Below are 12,613 nucleotides of genomic sequence, written 5' to 3' on the forward strand. Positions count from 1 at the left end.
TCGAGGGTGTCGTCAGCTTCGGCTACGGCTGCGGCAGGCCCGGGTACTACGGCGTCTACCAGCGCGTCGCCTGTGAGTAGTCAGACAAAACTCCCGTCGTCCGCTGTTTCGCGGCGTAGTCGTCATTACATAGCAGAGAACGAATGTAGCCGTCATTACTGATTTTCAGACTCATCTGATGGACTGCGAACAAAAGGAATAATTCAGCAATCATTGATCAGGTTCGCCCGCAAATAGCACACGAGTTTTCTAGACTAGCCAATGTATAAGGGAAGCAGGAGGCATGCAAACCCAAGGTGTGATTAAAATATAAGCCCTCGCGGGCCGAGGGGGGAGAGGCGGGTGCCGTCCCCCCCCCCCGACAGTGGTTTTTCGCGATAGCTCCGAACACGCTGACGATAGAGAGCTGAAACTTGACATGCCTGACCTTTAATTCAAGCCAGATCTTCTGACACCAACCGCATTTTCGAGTCAAGTCAGGTCACTGACCTATGACGTCATAAGTGAATCTCTGCACGGTCTTCAGATGTGGCAACTTCGCAACGCCCTCACTGCCAGAGGAGCTTACACAGGGAGATGAAACTTTCAGGACCTAGTATAAATTAGGAGTATCACAACTTGTGTGCCTCGGATTTTTCCTAAAGGTCATATGAGGTCAGGTCATTTTCGTGACCACACCACTATACCTAAGTCAATGGGGAAAAAATGAAAACTGCTATTTTAGCGCCGGGAACGATCTCAAACTACCTAAACCACACGGAATCGTGATTTCATGCCATCCTTGCAAGTTTCGGTGCTTCATCTTTGTACTTTTGACCTTGCGTGACGTCATTTATGACGTCACTAGGGTCATCAGAGTTTTTCGTCGATATCTTCTGGTCAAATTGAGCTAGCGAGTCGGAAAAGCCACCAATGGACTCGGAAAGACCTGCTGAATCGAATGATATGCAACATGACCTCCTTCAACCAAGTTCGTGACCTGGGGGGTTCTGACCTGACCGTGACCCAAGATCAACACCAAAATTTGACCTCACCCAAATAAAAAAATATAGCATTCGACGTGCCTGAGCAAGGCAAAAACGATGCTGTCAAAATCACGGCTCTGCGATCATTTTTTTTTTTTTGCGAAGTTATTCGCCAAAAACCGAACCTGTAACCTGGGCCACTTGACCTGACCTCAGAGGTCACTGGTTGACCAGAGAACTTAAAATCGGGCACACGCTCGTTTTCTTCCGCGACGCTATAGCTCCATTAGGGGCGAAATGGCGGGGGGAGGGTCGTTTCCGCCCCCCCCCCCTCGGCTGGCGCGTATGTAGAAAACCAATAGGTCCGGCGAGGATTAAGCATCCAACGACAATTCAGATCACTTGATTTTTTGGTGAGTTATCGTGATAAAAGGCACGACATATTGAATGACAGTCTTTGAATTGCTAAGTTAACATATATTAGATATACGTACCTACCTAATAAATCAAAAGGTATGTAAACGGTAATGTGTTGACGTTTAAACACAACAGCGGTATTTTCACATAGGTATTGGCTTCTGGATGTATCATCGGAATTCGAAGCCATTATCCAACAAAATGGCATGCTACAGAAATCGTTTCAAAACAACTTCTGAAAACTCTTCCGCTCATCTATGTAGTTTTGATCAGTCACACGAAAGACCCCATTAGCCTCTCGAACTTCCCACTAGATGTCACTGCGGTCGGCGCCGCCGCTGGCCGGTCGTGGTCGGCCGGTGCAGCGGACGGCAGCGGAGGCAGGTGCTGGCGCCCACGTATTGAGCCGAGACCAGGTGGTAGCGGCTCTTCCCTCCCTCTCCCTTTGATGTCGACCGCCGACCTTCTCCGGAAAGCATGCGTGGCGACCGATCGGAGTCGGCGCTGCCAAGGTCCCGCCTGGAGTGAAATGGGCTTCAAGGGTGCACGACTGCGCGAGGAGTGATAAAATTGATGAAAACACAAATCCGCAATTGTGTCTATGTCCATATCATTGCCCTTAAGTCTGTGTGTAGCCTGTGGCAGCCTTTTCTCATCTCCTTCACCAAGCCGTGCCGTATAAGTACAGTAGCTTTTCCGTCTTCCTGCACTATCACCATCTCGTTTCGTTGCAGCCGTCACTTCCTGGATCGCGGCTGAGATGGCCTCGTAGACCCGTGCCCCGGCGGTACTTCACGGTGGAACACTGCCCACCGGCCGCATCGCTCGATCGAAGCACCGCCCCGCACCCTGAACGTCAACGGATGGAGAACGTCAGAGCTGGACGGGCCGACTCCATCAGGCGGTTACAGTGGGCCTCAGCGGCGCTGGACCGACCGAAATTGGCGGTCTGAAGCCGCTTGAGGAAGACTGGGTCCGGTCGGTGGTTAGGGCCGGAGTGGTAGGAAGTACTGATTGTTGATGTGAGACAATGGTCAGTTGTAAGTGGTGGCATTGTGGTCTACATTTCTGTACACTGTTGGTATTCTCTATTATACTGCCGAAATGGTGTGATGGTATACGCTGCGCTATGTTTAGATATTCAATCATAAATCCAGTCGACGTAGCTCGCTGTGATAAATGATTGGTAACATCAGTTTATTTTACTGTCGCATTTGTATAGCACCGCATTCGATGGAACTGTGTATAAGGGTATAACAGAACTAACTCAGAGCAGACATTATGTGATGTGACTTAAGAGCTCTTGAGTGATGAGCCTATTGCTTTTAGTGAATACAGTTTTTACTGAAAGGCTATCCCAGTCTGTCAAGACATTCGTCTCATATGCTTTTAAGATCGAACTATGTAGGACACTGTAAACTTGGGTATCAACAGCAAAAACGCCGTGACGTCGAGGCCCTATTCAGTCGGTATTCTCGCATTGCCACTGCTTTTAGAAATATCTCGGTAGCCAAATGTAAAATAACTAAAGCAACCTACATGCGTCATCACGTGGCGGCTATATAACATTTTGATATAGCTATTGGCTTGTGTATAGAATAAAAACATTCATATAAAATCCTCAAGAGTGGCATGGACATCTTATATAACCTTGGTACGACGGGTCGGCTTTTACGAGAGCCGTATCACAAGTTTTCTGGCATTGACCACGACGTAGGTATAGCATACCTACAAAAACAGGTGAATATGGACCATGGACGCCCGAGTGGCTTATATAAAAGGTTTGACTGAATGTCTGTGCGATTCGATATCGGGTTCGAGCTGAAGTGCACGCTAATGGGCAGCTACCATGCATCTCATCGTCTGAACACTTCAGTACAAGACAAGTGCACTGATGAGCGATGAACTATTTTCTCTTCTTTTTTTTTGTAAAATGACAGCGCATATTTTTATTAGGACTTCGGTTATAAATTAGTATCGAATAGTTCACTGTCTTTCTCAGCGGAAAATAAACTTGGGAGAGCTGATTCAGAAAAATATACCTAACCATCTAATCTATATTTGTTCACGTGTTTTAAATAAATTAGATAAGTAAAATAACAGATATTGAATATTGATACCCTAACCGTAACAGATAGACATTGATTAGATATTAATCCAGTGAAAGCAATGATAACTAATTAAAGCCCCGAAGCCTCATGCAAAGATATGCTCGCCCTCTGGCAGCATTTGGAGGAGTGCTGAAACTCCCTGCCATAAGGAGGAAAATATAATATGTAAGTCACGATTTATCGAAACTTTTCATCTTATAGAAAGAAAAGCAAATGACAACCACAAGGTAAAATAAATAGTTTATCGCTGAATTAAGTCCAAAAGATTACTGAGTTCTATGGAGAGCTATGGTATTCCATCGATCAAAATTTCAATATTAACTTGATGCATTCATTGGAAATGGCCGCAGTCTTACAAATGAAGCATTCCAGATAGTTCGAAGCCTGTCAAATATCTAACAATCCTGTAGCCTGTATGAGAGAGACCGAGACGATTATCACCAGTAGCATACAAAAACACTAAAAATGGATCACAAGGCAGAAGACCAACTGACCAAGCTGCTTGACATCGAAGTTTCAAAGGACACGAAAAGGAGCAGATATCTAAATGCAGGTAAGTTTTATGGTGGTGTTTAGTTAGTAATGCTACATAATTCATATTTTCATATTTGGGAACTTAAAAAGGACCTCTGATTCTATCTCAGCCCTCTGACCTCTGCGCTCAACACAGCCGAGGTCAAACTGCACAACAAGCCGACCGACATCTGGGTGTCCTTCCTCGGTCGGGTCTATGACGTCACAAAAATGGTGTACAAAAACCGAGCCGACCCGCGGATCAAGCCGCTGCTGGCCTACGCCGGCAAGGACATCTCCCGCTGGTTCGACCCCAAGACGCGTGACGTAAGCAGCTGGGAGTTTGCGGCGGCCTCCGCGGCGGGGAAGGGGGGGGGGCAGGGAGGTGCTGGCGGAAGGGGAGGGGCCAGGTGAAAGATTGCTGACTGATGGGCTGTTCAACACTTTACCGCGGAGGCACACACTGAGGCCATGTGCAAACACACGCCATCACCCGGCCGGCGCTGTAAAGTGTTGTTCACTGTTGATGGTAAACTCAAACTTTCAAGGGGCAGATCCGCATAGTTCAGTCAGTAACATATTGACGGGATGGTCGAATGGTGTCAGGGACGCATTTTTACACTGATTGGCATTTCTTGGAATAAGACAGATAATCCTCATAACTTAAGAAACAAACTATGATAAAGTTATGTACCACATTACCTTCATAAATAGTCAGCTTGAAAGCAAAATGACCATGCTCTACAGTTTCAACACACAACGATTCGGAATCACTCTCATTATATTATCAACTGACGCCCCGTCCCCACCGTCCTACAGCTGAAGCGGCACGTGGACCCGACGACCCAGGGGCAGTGTCCCTACCTGCCGCACGGCCAGCTGCTGGGCACGCCGCCGCCGTTCCCCTCCGCCACCTGGGCCAACGACACGGGCCGGCCCTGGTGGCGGGACGAGGCGCTCTACTTTGTCGGCCTTCTGTCGGCCAGGTAGGATAGATGGTTTCGCCAAGTATAGGATAGACCGTCTGTCTCTGGGCAGGAAGACGGGTGGTTCCGCCATGTGGGATTGGTGGTATCAGCGGGCAACTTTCAGACAGGTGCGGCAGGGTGTTTTAGAAGGGCATGATATGTGGCGTGTTAGAAGTCGGTAGGGCAGCTTATCCTCAGCTGCACTCATCCTCAGGAATAGGATGCATCAAATGGGCAGAGTATGAGTGCAGTCAGATGCACAGCTTAACGAACGGTGATGTACCTATGACCCATAAAATGGTGATGTATGGGCGATACATCACGATCTTTGCTAGTAGAAAACTGGTTATTTGTGTGACCATTCACATTCAAGACGACACGGCCTGAAACACGTAGTCTCCAGCCGCATCGGACGTGGAAGCTCTGTTCCTAGATCTTTCTAGCTCTATCTAGCTCTAGCTCTATCTAGCCATCATGCCATGCGGCACAGCATGATAGTAGGCGCTATGCTTCTTTTGTTCCTAGATGGCAGCACCAGTATAACACCTGCGGATAGGCTGTGCCGCATAGCATGGACGTGCTATGCGGCACAGCATACCGGTAGGCGTTATACATACTTCTGTCCCTAGATGGCAGCACTAGTATGACGCCTGCGAGTAGGCTGTACCGCGTAGCATGATGGGTTGGTGGGCGACGGGCTTCCGCTTGGTGGAGGCGGTAAACGTTAATACATGCATAGGGGCCGAACGGGGGGGGGGGGCACCGGGGCACCGTGCTCCCTTTGATTTTGGCATTTTAACATTAGCCCTATGGGCGTTGCACGGAAAGAATGGGACCAAAAGTCGGCAGTGCCCCCCCCCCCCTTAATTGAAGGTGTTCCGCCGCTACTGGCTACATGGGCTTCATAGTCTACAATTACAAAGTCTTCAACTGCGAGCAGAAAATCGCTATAAACCAGAGGGTGAGAGAGCACCGAATAAGTAATTCTTATATAAGTGATACTTGACAACAAATGTGTTGATTTTGCTTACGGAGGCAGGTGCAAAGCTCTCAGAGTTCGGAGACTTATCCGCTTTAGCCGAGTGTAGATGTATGCAAGCCTCCGGGAGTTCAGTCCGGCTACGACTGAGTCTTTTACGTCAACAAACGTATCTTGCTAAGAGATCAGCTCTGAGCTATATCACTCCCACGGCATAAAATCGCGGCTTTCTGGCACGGTGATCGTAAACAGGTCTCTTGGAGCGGCGCGGGCTCCATTTCTGCCGAGATCCGAGTCCGACACGCACAGCGCCGCCCTGTAAACGACCTGCGGCGCTCACACAGCAAAACAGACCGTCAGGTGTGCCATGTCGTCCGCGTAAACACGACCTGGCCATGGCCGGCGTCGGGAGTCGTTTTTTTCTGCGGCACATTGGCAGATTCCAAACAGACGCGGCACACGGACAGTGGTAAGTTTGTGCGCGCTGAGAGCCGTGGCTAGAAGCGATAATCGACCAATAAACACTCTGGGGAGAGTTTGTGAGCACGCAGAATTAATTATAGAACTAATCACCTGAGAAAATGCAGCAGAATTAATGTCAATTTATGTAACAGCTAATCCTTTCTTTAGGTGTCATGTCTGTTCAGTGTTCTTGATGCGATATAAATTGCGGCACGAGTTGGATGTGAACAAATATAATATACAATAAAATAATACCAATTTTTAAATGAAAACGTTAACTAAGCTTAATCTACTTACCATATTATTTACACCATTCCTTTGAATAGTTACACAATACACATCCTCGTAATTAAATACATTTAAAAATATTCCGGGTTTTTGAGACTGTATTCAAAATGCGCTTGGTCCAAAGGGCCACACTAATTAACTGTTGCAAAAATATTTAACTTTTGTCCATTTGTTTCGCACCTATATCCACCATATCAAACTTTGGTCAGTGACCTTAGCACTACTCCTTTCGCACGACTACCGATGATCGTACGATACCTCCCACGCCGAGCAAAGTTCAGTGAGTTATATCGCTTCAACTACCGGCCGTCGACGTCCGCCCTTTAAACCTCATCACAGGTCAGAGTTGATCCAGCTCGTAAAACTGTCGCCACCTCACCACCTCTCCAACTCTGTGGGCCCCGCTCTGACAGCCTCCTCCGATGTCACAGGACGCGGCGTATCCGGCTGGTGAACATGCTGACCCGGACGGAGACCACGCTGGCCGTGCCGGAGGAGTGCACCATGTGGGAGATCCTACAGCGACACCTGCCGCACAACTCGCACGCCGCTAGCTATGTGTGGAAGTATGGTGATCGACTTCTGGACATGGACAAGACCTTGGAGCAGAACGGGGTGAGCTCAAAAAGAGACAGGGAGGAAGTGGATACAACTGAATTCACGGGAAACGTGAAAAAGATACATGTATACTCAGCAACAGGAGAGAGCTGCAACTGTACTGGCATAGATTGACCTGGCATAGATTGGCATACTACTGGACCTGAGACGTAATTAAACTCTGACGCATCATACAAGTACTTTAAATCGGTGTTTAGCATGAACAGCAGTTGTCATGGCACACTGATGTTCCATGGTGGTCACGTTTCTCCAATACCACATCGTACCAAAATTCTTCACCTTTTACTGGCTCGGAAGTGATCGCGACCAGCCGAGCGAGCACATTTCGTTTGCCGGTTATTAAACTCGCGGAATTCGAAGCACGCTCTTCGATTTAATAGCCGAGTGCAGACTTGTTCACCGGCATACCACGGATAAGTCACTGATGAACCGAATGTGATTCGTTTTAGATCCCGGACCAGTACCAGGAGTTTTATAAGCTGGACATGGACGAGGACAGCTATCTGCCGGCCATCTTTCTACATTACTCGGACGATCTCACTGAGGTCTAAAAGCAGTATACCCAGTGTTAGATGACACATGTTCAGTGTCAGCTGACAACCGTCTCACAAGAACGAAAAAAGCGAACGACATGCTTTGCTGATCGACTATCATGGGAAGATTGTGTCATGAAAGTACAATTAAGTCATCGATCAAAATAAGTATAAGTTATTTTTCAGCAGTCCGTATGAGCGTTTGTAAATCTTGGTGCACCTTGCTTACATGTGAAAATAACGAAATAAAGTAAAATGATGATGCTAAATCTGAAACTATGCCGGGAATTCATGAAATTTCGTTTTTAACAAATCGGCTTAACTTTGTCTGGAAAGCAATAAATACTCTGCATGTGAATGCTACCGACTTAATTCACCCTCCACCCTGAGCCTGTTTCGGTTATCTGCCGGGAGAGCTGATGACGCCAAATGACGGATGGCGTCATTGCGCCGGGGACGTGACAATCATCTCGTCCGTGATGAAAGACATCGATCACCGCTATCCGCGGCCAGTGAGCCTCTGGACTGTTCACCGGGTGTTCCCCGCAACAGCCACCCACGGCCACTAAACCTCTGCACTCTTCACTGGGTGTCCCCGGGACCGCACATCATGAGGCGGTGCTGTTTCATGCTTTAAAACCAGATCAACAGCCGCCAAGCAAGCATTATAAATGATGTGTAAAGAGTGTTTTTATTCCACGATACTTTGTCTGGTGTTATGATAACTACAGATATTTACTCGTACGCTAGTCGCTAACTACACAGTTTCACGTTCCTTTCCAACATATTGGTTGATGAGCATTTAGCATCTTGTCTTATCTCAAGATGCGTTGTCATGAAAGCTTTCCAGGCTTTCCAGGCGCAAGAAAGCTTTCCAGGCGCAAGAAACGTTTCCAGGCCTCCATTGACTTTTGACTGGCGCTCATTGAGTCATCGATGAGCGCACCCTCTTTGTACCCGCTCCTGTGGCAAGCCTACTCGTCACCGACGCCTCTTTTCCATGGCACTGCGAAGATTATGTCGGCCGCCGGCGTGCAGCAAGGCGATCCATCCGGTCCTGCAGTCTTCGCCCTGGCAACTCATAGCATCGTTAGCTCCGCTACATGCTCTATGAACACCTGGTTTTTAGATGATGGCACCTTGGGAGGAAACCGCGCCGATGTATATTCTGACCTGAAGAAACTCATTCCAGCGATGGCCAGAGTCGGACTGCAAGTAAACCCTTCCAAGTGCCAGATCATCGTGCCAACAGTCGACAACAAGGGAGAAACCATCAGCCAACTCCACCACATCATTCCAGGTGCATCTGTCCTGTCAGAGGATGAACAGACTGTCCTCGGAGCGCCACTGACGGCAGCCGCTGCGGAGCTTTCAGCACAGGACAAAAGGGAGGACCTCGTGCGGATGGTCGGGCGGCTGAAGAGACTCGATGCTCATTCTGCGCTCTACCTGCTCCGCAATAGTCTATGGCTCCCCAAGCTTCAGTACTTGTTGCGGGCTGCGCCATTTTTCCAGCATCCTGCGCTGCTGAAACAGCTGGATGAGGTCATCAGAGCGGCGATGGAAGAGCTGGTGAATGTCAGATTCAGCGACATGAACTGGGAACAGGCCGTCCTACCTACCGGACTCGGAGGGCTAGGACTGAGGAGAACGGAGGAAGTCGCGCTCCCGAGCTTCATCGCTTCGCTCCACCGCTGCCAGCAGCTGCTACATACCATCCTGCCGGCAAGCTTCGCGGATAAAATCTTAAACGAGCTGAAGCAGGCAGAAGAGGAGTGGCTCGTAAAAGCTGGCGGCAAGATGGCTCCTGCAGACGACACACGCGACCGACAGAAATCCTGGGACGCTCCGATCGCCGAACACCAAAGGGACCGCCTTCTGCTCGAAACCAACCAATTCGACCGCGCTCGTATCCTAGGCGCAGCGACGCCTGAAAGCGGAGCATGGCTCAGAGCTCTCCCGTCTTCTAGTCTGGGAACCCACCTGGACAACGAGACAGTGAGAATCGCAGTCGCTCTACGTGTCGGCGCCGATGTTTGCAGCGGCGTCCACGCCTGCAGGTGCGGCTCGCCTGCCGACGTCAAGGGACACCACGCTCTCACCTGTCAGTTCAGTGCTGGAAGATTACCGCGCCACACAGCACTGAACGACATAGTCAGACGTGCTCTGTCGACTGCAGGCATACCAGCTCAGCTCGAGCCGTATGGTGTCGACCGGGGCGACGGAAAGAGGCCAGACGGCATGACCATCTACCCATTCTCGCATGGCCGTTGCCTAGTTTGGGATGCGACATGCGTCAATACATTCGCAGACTCAAGACTGGGAGGTGCCGCGCTGAAGTCTGGGGCGGCGGCCAAGAAAGCAGAAGACGAGAAGCGCCGAAAGTACGCCCAGCTCACCCAGCGTTTCAGGTTCGAGCCAGTTGCATTTGAGACAGACGGCGCCTGTGGTCCTACGACCAAAGCCTTCCTCCAAGAACTTGGTGCTAAAATGGCGGCGGTCACCGGCGACCAGCGAGAGATGGAGTGGCTCTGGCAGCGACTCTCCATCGCCATTGTGAGAGGTAACGCCGCTTCAGTTCTCTTGGGGTGTGCCACTGACCCGTCCCAACATCACCTCAGCGCCGAGCGCCCCAACAGGGTGAGCGCTGAGCAACAGCTGGCGACGGCGGCCGGCTCGAGGCGGTCTGGCTGCTCGGGTGGTTCCCGGTTAGTGGCAAGCCAGCAGAGGTGGTCGCCGCCGTCGCCGAAGAAGTTGGAGGAGGAGAGCAGGGCGCTGCAGCTGCACGGCGGCAAGGCGCACACGGCTCGCGAGCTACAGCTGACCCCAGCCGCAGACCCCGACAAACACGGCAACGATCCGCTCTACACCGGACTTCCCAATTACGGTAACTCGTGTTACCAGAACGCCACAATGTACGTTGTGTCTCACCGCTCACTGCCCGGCAACCCCTGCGAAGACGGCGGCGGGACTGGCAGTCAATCTGACGGCAGACCGCTCGGTCTCACCGGCCTCAGGAACACGGGCAACACCTGCTTCCTGAACACAGTCGTCCAGTGCCTGAGCAACACACGCGCTCTCCACGATTACATCCTGCGCGATGGACGCTCCTCAGATGCCAGCATGCCTGCCGCCGCTACGAAGGGGTCCCTCATGAACACATTCTGCGTCTGATACGCGACATGTGGACATCTCGGACGAAACGGAGCGGGTGCTCACACCGCACCACTCAAGTCGATGATCCAACGGCTCGCGCCGCGCTTCATGGGCTCCCAGCAGCAGGACGCGCAGGAATTCCTCAGATATCTGCTGGAGGGACTTCACGAGGACGTGAACCGGGTGACGAGCCGGCCAAAGCCGATCACGACCGACATCGATGACTCAATGAGCGCCAGTCAAAAGTCAATGGAGGCCTGGAAACGTTTCTTGCGCCTGGAAAGCTCCAAGTTTGTTGACCTGTTCGTGGGCCAGCTCAAGGCTACCCTGCGGTGCACGGTATGTGGCCACGAATCGGTTACCTTCGACCCGTTCTGGGATCTGAGTCTGCCAATCCCGTCACGAAGTGGCCAGGTGCGCCTACAGGCCTGTTTTGACCTGTTCACCAAAGAGGAGGTGCTCGATGGCGACGAAAAACCGACCTGCTCAAAGTGCCAGAAGCGCCAAAAGTGCACCAGGAGCCTCTCGATCCAGAAGTTCCCGCGCATCCTCGTGGTGCACCTGAAGCGGTTCTCGCCTCAGGAGAGGGTCGGCGGAAAACTGAACACCACTGTCGACTTTTCGATGAACGGTCTGGACCTGTCGCCCTACTTGGCCGGACAGACGCCCTGCCGGTACAGCCTATACGGCGTGGCGAACCACTCTGGCACGCTGCTCTCAGGACATTACACCGCTTACTGCCGACACCCGTACACGGCAGAGTGGTACGAGTACAACGACTCGCGGGTCCACGTGATGGATCAGAGAAACGTCAACAGCGCAAAGGCATACGTGCTGTTCTTTGAGCTGACCGGCTCGAAACACCGCTCCGGCTCGACCCACGTCTAGTCATCCAGTCACGGGAGAGGAGCCTGCGATCGTCACCCGCTCGGGCCCTGTGTAGTCACACCGGCCGGCGCACATTCTGCACGGACAACTCTAGCCAGCGGCCTATCGTGATTGTGATATTGGGTGTAAGGTGTTGTTAAAAACCAGAACGGTCTTTTTTATCGTGAACTGTAAACTGTCTCGCATAGCAATATAAGATGCGTTGTTATCTTTGGACAGCCATCATCAGCATAAATTAGGTATACGTAAAAAGATGAGGAAAGCTGTCAAAACACCACCTCTGTATGTAACACCACTTCTTCCCAATTATTTCAAGTTATCAGCGTGTTTTCGTATAATGCAGCTTGATCATCTGAGCGGCACTGCAGTACTCGGAGCTTCAACAATCACTATTGTCCAATGTGCTGTTTCAGTAACGGTCTTGAACTGGGGCGCAATCTCTTTTGACAGCATTGAAGTGATAGCACTAACGTTGGTAATTTACCGTCAAACCGTGCGACCGAGGCAGCGAAACTGTCTGAGGGCCAGAATGGTAATGCAATTATCAAATATTCCAATTCTGAAACTTGCCGTCCATTTCTCGGAATGCCCCCAGGGGCTTCTGGTCCGTCCAGCCACGCAGTCTGGGTTCATCCAAGTCACCCCAGGCCATTATTTACACAAACCAGACCGATCTGAGACCGAACTGCGCCATCCTCGCTGCCTGAGGTGCTGG

At 50.6% G+C, this 12,613-nt stretch overlaps 1 protein-coding gene and 1 pseudogene across 1 annotated transcript; both read left to right on the forward strand.

Moving 5' to 3' along the window:
- The first annotated feature begins 3,703 nt into the window (after positions 1-3,703).
- LOC122383950 (cytochrome b5 domain-containing protein 1-like) lies at positions 3,704-8,217 on the forward strand. Its single transcript, XM_043370847.1, has 5 exons — positions 3,704-4,046; positions 4,164-4,333; positions 4,826-4,992; positions 7,135-7,318; positions 7,771-8,217. Exons 1-5 carry the CDS (start codon positions 3,959-3,961, stop codon positions 7,870-7,872), a joined length of 711 nt encoding a protein of 236 aa, XP_043226782.1. The 5' UTR covers positions 3,704-3,958; the 3' UTR covers positions 7,873-8,217.
- Positions 8,218-9,771: 1,554 nt separating this feature from the next.
- Positions 9,772-12,003, forward strand: LOC122383925 (annotated as a pseudogene).
- Positions 12,004-12,613: the final 610 nt, after the last annotated feature.

This window comes from Amphibalanus amphitrite, unplaced genomic scaffold, assembly GCF_019059575.1.
Source record: "Amphibalanus amphitrite isolate SeventyFive unplaced genomic scaffold, NRLGWU_Aamphi_draft 000177F_arrow, whole genome shotgun sequence".
In the NCBI taxonomy this organism is placed as follows: domain Eukaryota; kingdom Metazoa; phylum Arthropoda; class Thecostraca; order Balanomorpha; family Balanidae; genus Amphibalanus; species Amphibalanus amphitrite.